This window comes from Melospiza georgiana, chromosome 6, assembly GCF_028018845.1.
Source record: "Melospiza georgiana isolate bMelGeo1 chromosome 6, bMelGeo1.pri, whole genome shotgun sequence".
In the NCBI taxonomy this organism is placed as follows: Eukaryota; Metazoa; Chordata; class Aves; order Passeriformes; family Passerellidae; genus Melospiza; species Melospiza georgiana.
The window spans coordinates 53,282,763-53,288,478 of record NC_080435.1 but is presented as its reverse complement, the minus strand read 5'-3'; the positions used below and the strand labels follow the sequence as shown (position 1 = coordinate 53,288,478).

The following is a 5,716-nucleotide window of genomic DNA, read 5'->3' as shown; positions in this document are numbered from 1 at the left end:
AGTAAAGATAGTTCCTCATTTCTTATAAAAAGAACAAGAAAGGGAATGGAGATGTAGCTTTTAAAGGGTGAAATCAGATCTGCTTCTTTGTGAAAAACACCTGATCCATACCTCTCTGGTAACTCTGAAAAAATACTGTTCCTGGTATTTAAGAACAGTAAAATTGCTATGCTGGATTGTAAATGATAAGGAAGATGCTCAGAAAGTTTTTTGTGTCCAGCTACAACTGTCCCTCTGCTCTAGGGGAGATCATCTGCTCCAGTAAATCATAGAATAAACATCTCTGGTCATCCTGGCTGCCTCTGGAAGGAACTGGGGGTGCAGAGGGGGCTCCCCTTCACTGCTGGCCCTTGTGTCAGCCTGAGGGTCCTGTGAGGGAAATGGGGCTCCAGAAAATAAACTGGTGAGAGCAGAGGGGAAGCATCACATCCCTGGCCATGAGGCCTTGCAAACTGGGCGTGTGTGCTTTTAAATATATGTATACATGTATGTATAATATATATGTGTGTATTTTATATGCACATGGGAAATGCAGCGACAAGGAGTGCAGGCCCCACAGAGGCAGCGCTGGAGCCTTGCAGCCGCATAAAGGATTTTCATTCACGGAACGGTTTCGCTCCCGAGTTTTGCTGCCCGGTTCCGCGTTCGGCAGGAGCAGCTCCAGGTGCAGGAGGTTGAGCGGGGCCCGTGTGAGGGCGCAGGGCCCGGCCCATAAAGCGGCAGCGCGGGAGGCGCCGGGGCCGCCATGGCCTCGGCTGGGAGGAGAGAGCGGCGGCGGAGGAGGCGGGAGGGTGGGCAGGACACGGAGGGAAAGGGAGCCCCTGGGACAGAGCCCCGAGCGGGGAAGGGGGTGTGGGAGTGCACAGGGACTGAATTTTGGCTGTGGGGACCTGGAACAGGCTGATGGCGCAGCTTGGCATTTATCCCTCTCTAGTCTGGTTGGGTGTCTTCAGCACAAATACCTCTTTAAGGATTCAGAAAACTTGCAGTGCTTAAAAGAAAAGGAAAGAAACCTCTATGGTCTGGTATAAGCTTCTATAAAAAATCATATTTTCCTCATGAGTGAAGTCTTGTTGTGGTAGAAGACAGTGGCTGCTTCTAATTTATTTTTAAACAGAAGCTGCCTTTGATTATGTGAAGGACTGATCAGCTTTTCTACCATAAAGGGAGTAGCCATGTCTGGGCATTTTATCTCAGAGAAGGTTTTCTCTAATGTGCTCTCCTACCCTCTGTTTCAGTCGATGCTCAGGAAAAGGAGGATTCTGTTAAAACCCCAGACTGTGTGGAAAGACTGGCACGAAAATACATGGTAACTTTTAAAATTGCTACTTTCTTTACCTGCCTGGTAAAAGACAATTCAGAAAGTGTTTGTTGGTTTGCCCTTGCCTGATGGTGCAGCTGCCTCGGCTGGAAAAGATTGCATGAAGAACAGGTATGGATGAATTAATTTAAATGGGAGGGATGGAGGTAATTCCTCCTCTTCAGTGCTACCCTCTGGGGATGAGGGGAGCTCTTTGTTTGTAAGGTCTCTTTCTACGCAAGAGCTTTAGAAAAAATGAGGGTGTTATCAGTCATTCATCTGCAGTTACGTTTCTGAGCTGTAGGGTTACCAAATGCAAAGAAACAAACAGAACCACAGTGCAAACTAAAAAAATGTTTTGTAAAGTTACTCACAAGGCTGGAGTAACCATTGTTAGCAAGTGCAAGGCATGCTCTGGGCTGCTTCCCTTTGTGGTTTTGGGGTGAGGAGTGATGAGAGAGGCTTCTGTTTTCCTCTTATGTTTCACTTGCACAACCCAACCAGCACCACAACTGTGGGATATTTGGGAAGACAAGCTGGCTTCAGATGGGGAAGCTCTGGAGAAACTCAGCACCTACAGCTGGTGCCAGAACTTAAGCTTCAGCCTGAAGCTGCATAACTTCTACTTTGAGTGGAATTTCTTTCCTTTCCTCCTCTGCAGCAGAAGTGCACGGTGGAGTCAAGCACAGAGTCTGAGTCTGAATGCAGGGCAGAGGTAAGGACTGACTCTGCAGTGTCTGATGGTGATGTGATTCCCTGATGTGCATCCAACCCTTCCTTCAGCCTCAATAGGGAGCCTCCAAGGCATGTTGCGGGGTTGTTGATTTTGTGCCTGGAAAAAACCCAAAACAACCCCAAACCCAATACTCCCCTTTCCATCAGGCTCTTTCTTACAACTGTTACTAGCTTTATAAAAGTTAATTCTATGGGGATGAGGCAGGAGAGAGAGTGTTTTAGGCAGACACATGCTAAGAAATGCTGACCTGAGCTGTTCCTGGTGGTTAACTTCCAGCAGCTCTGGTCCAGTGGGATTTCTGCAGCTCTGGGTGGAGAACCTCTGCCTTCTGACTGTCCCTTTTGGAGGATATTAAGAGCAGCTCTGTTGCTGTGGCAGTTAGTTATGGAAATTGCTAACTTATTAAACATTGTTCTGCCAAACCAGTGTGTTTAGTGCTGATGAAAAAAGACCTGATGCTGAAGTGGAGAACAAAATACTTAATTTGTGGGTAAAACTCTTTGGAATTGATGCTCACTGCTGGTGCATGAATCACTGTGCTTTGTGACTTGGAGAAACTGCCTGCCACCACCTCAGCTTCCAGACAGGTCAGGGCAAGGCTGGAGTTGTCTGCTCTCCTGTGAGAACCAGGCTGGAAGTGCAGCTGTGTGATGGCTGGGCAGGGTGGAAGGGGGCTTGCACAGTCCCAGCCTGAGCAGAGCTGGCTGCTCTCACTGAGGCTGCTGAGGAAGGGCCCAGGACTGGGGGATTTCTGTGCTCTTTGGGGAAGCAGAACTTTGTGGGAGTGTCTCTGTCCTTGAAGCAGCACAAGAATACAAGGTCACAAATGGGCTTCAGCTCCTCTGATAAAGCCTTTGGTTTCTTGTTGAGCCCAGATTCCTGAGCCCTGCTTTGTCTCAGCTGTGCTCAGTTCTCCCTCTTCCCACTGGAAGCAGCCAGCACTGACTGGTGGGGCTTTCTCTGAACACCTGTGGTGGATCCTTTTCAAGAACTTTCCCACTTTCCTTGCTGTTAACTTCTTTTCCTTTGTGAGACTTGGTACCTGGGGTTTGCTTTCTAAAGGGAGTGCTTTCTAAAGGGAGTCTCCCTACACGGCTTTTTTTTTTTTTTTTTTTTAATTAAAAGGCCCAGACTCTAAGCACTATTTCAGGATTTCAAATCATCCCCATGTGAAAGAACAAAAAGGGACCTGAGTGGAAAGGAAGGTCTCTAAACTGTATCCTGACTGCTATTATTTAAGTGCTGGTTTGGTTTATTTTTCTGGTGGCATGTAATTACTCATTGTTCTCCTGAGTGCAATGCTTTAAGTGCACAAAGACTTACCCTAGCTCTATTTTAGGTTAACTTTACCAAGCTTTTAAAAGTTAGACTGAGACACACTTTTTATTCTTTCAGCGAAGTGATAATCTGCCTTCCTCCTCTCTAAGATTTCCACCTACTCTGTTTTTCATTAGGTAACTTAAGGGAAAGTGCCTTATAAACCCATGTTAACTTCTCTTAAATAGGTTGTGCCTACCCCACATGCTGGAGGACCCAAGAAAGCAAAGGAATCCAGGGGACTACAAGTAGGTTTTGGGTATTCCACAGTCCTTGGTGTAGCATCCAAAAACTAAAACAGAGGTGGGGAGTGTGTGGATAAACAGAAAAGTTTCCACAGTAAGTCTTTGACTTAGGTTGGAAGGGATTTTAAACTCAATTGTATATTGCATTTTGTTCGGTTTGGCTTTTTTTTAGCGACAAATAATCATCCACCATGTTTAGAGATGTTTATTTTAGTTTTCAGATCCTTATGATGGTGATTCAGAAGATGCATCTGTTCACACTGACTGCTCTATGAAAGATGCACCATGGATGAACAGTGCCTCACAAGCAGTGCCTCTGGAGGATGCTGCTACTTCAGAAGATGAAGAATCCTTCCCTAATCCTCCAAATGTCAGAGAAATCCAGGCAGTAAACGACTGCGGAGCAGCCCTGGAGCCTCCTGGCCCGGAGCAGGATCTGTGGCCATCACCGGAGCCGCCTGCAGGCACAGAAGCCTTTACACCCGACCGCGCCCCACCGAGGGCTGTTAACCCTTCAGCCCCCGCGGAGCTCCCTGCAGCCCCGGCTGGCCCTGCTCCACAGCCCCTGCCCGCAGCTCACTGTGATGGCACAGTGGCCAAGCAGCCCACGATTAAAAGAAAACACGGGATTCCTGCCACAGAGAGTGCTAGTGAAAAACTAAAGAGAAAGAAATTCCGTGCAACTTAACCTAAGGGGTGAATAAATCATTGGACAGACTGTTCTGAAAACGAAGGATCATTCTGGTAGAGATTTCTTCTGCAGTGTGTACCTGAACTAGCCAGGCTGCCTCAGGCCTCTTACAAATGCACTGCACTGTACAGTAAGCTCTGAGATCCACCTGAAAAACCGAATCAAACAAGCTGTGTGACAATTCCAGTGGAAACCAGCAAAGGTACATCCACAGCATGACAGACAAGCTCGGTGCCCAGGTCCTCTGGGAGCAGCAGCAGCCCCAGCTCCCCTGTGCAGTACCTGGAGGCAGCTGCTCGGTTTCAGTGTAATTTCACCAACACTGACAAGGGCTTGAGGAGGGAAAGAAGAATGACCCCTTGGCTGCAATTATCTTCCAACAGCCATGGCTTGTCTGGCACCTGCTGTGTCTGACCTCCCTCGAGTGGTGAACGATACAGGCTTGACTCCCAACAGCTGAACTGCATCACGCTGAACTGACTGCAGCTACTGGCAACCCAGCATTTATTGTCTCCTTCAAAGGGGAGAAATTGTCTAGTTGCTGTTAACACAGCTGCTCCTTCCTTGTTTGACCAATGTTTTGGGCAGTTTCTGTGTGGCTGCCAGAATAGTGTTTACAATGTGGTGTGGAACACATGAGCTCAGAGCTGCTTAGTGAAAGCAATCATTCAGGAGCTGCAGGAATGGTGCCCACAGATGGGAGGCCAGTTAGGGAGCAAATCTGTCTCTCTGATCTCCCTTTCCTGTATGGTAATTTCTTTAATCAGGTTTAGAATCTGGGTAGTCCATTTGTGTGGGAGGGAAACTACTAACTATGAAAGTATAATGGTAGCTTGAAAGATGTTAGTACCAGCAACTTGTGGAAGCACTTGTTTTGTACAACTGGCAGAGATTTTTTAGTTTTCAGTGTCTTTCATAGGATGGAAAGCCACTCAAAATGTTATTTAACTGCTAACATTGCACCCTTCCACCTGTGTATTTATTTTATTAAAGTAACTTTTCTTTCATCCTTATTATCTCAGCTGGAAATGGTTTTTAATCAGCTTGGAACATATGTGGTTAAACAGTAAGTTTCAGAGGCCTTTGCCCCAAGACAGAAGCTACTGTGGTTGCCCCTTGACTTGTCCAGAGGCAAAGACTGCTGCAGTGAAAACTGTGAAGTTAATTGAAAAAACCCCAAACAAACCAACAACCAACCACTTGTAGCTGTAGATTGGTGTGTACTGCAATTAGCCTACAGCTCTCTCTGGAAGGAAGATGTGTGAAAAGCTTAAGAATACAATATTGTGAGGCAGCCTCATTATAAGTCCTAGCTATCAGACACCCTAGCTCTCAGCCCCATCAGCTGAGGCCAAATAAAACTGAAACCCCTGACTTTCAAACTGCAGCCAAAACTCCCAAACTCACCTAAAGAGGATTTCTTTAAA

General features: G+C 46.8%; 1 protein-coding gene across 1 annotated transcript; it reads left to right on the top strand.

The window, feature by feature from the left end:
• Nucleotides 1-745: 745 nt before the first annotated feature.
• On the top strand, nt 746-4,286 carry LOC131084964 (uncharacterized). Its single transcript, XM_058026722.1, has 5 exons — nt 746-791; nt 1,239-1,309; nt 1,962-2,015; nt 3,542-3,601; nt 3,813-4,286. The coding sequence occupies exons 1-5, from the start codon at nt 746-748 to the stop codon at nt 4,284-4,286; spliced, it is 705 nt and encodes a 234-aa protein (XP_057882705.1).
• Nucleotides 4,287-5,716: the final 1,430 nt, after the last annotated feature.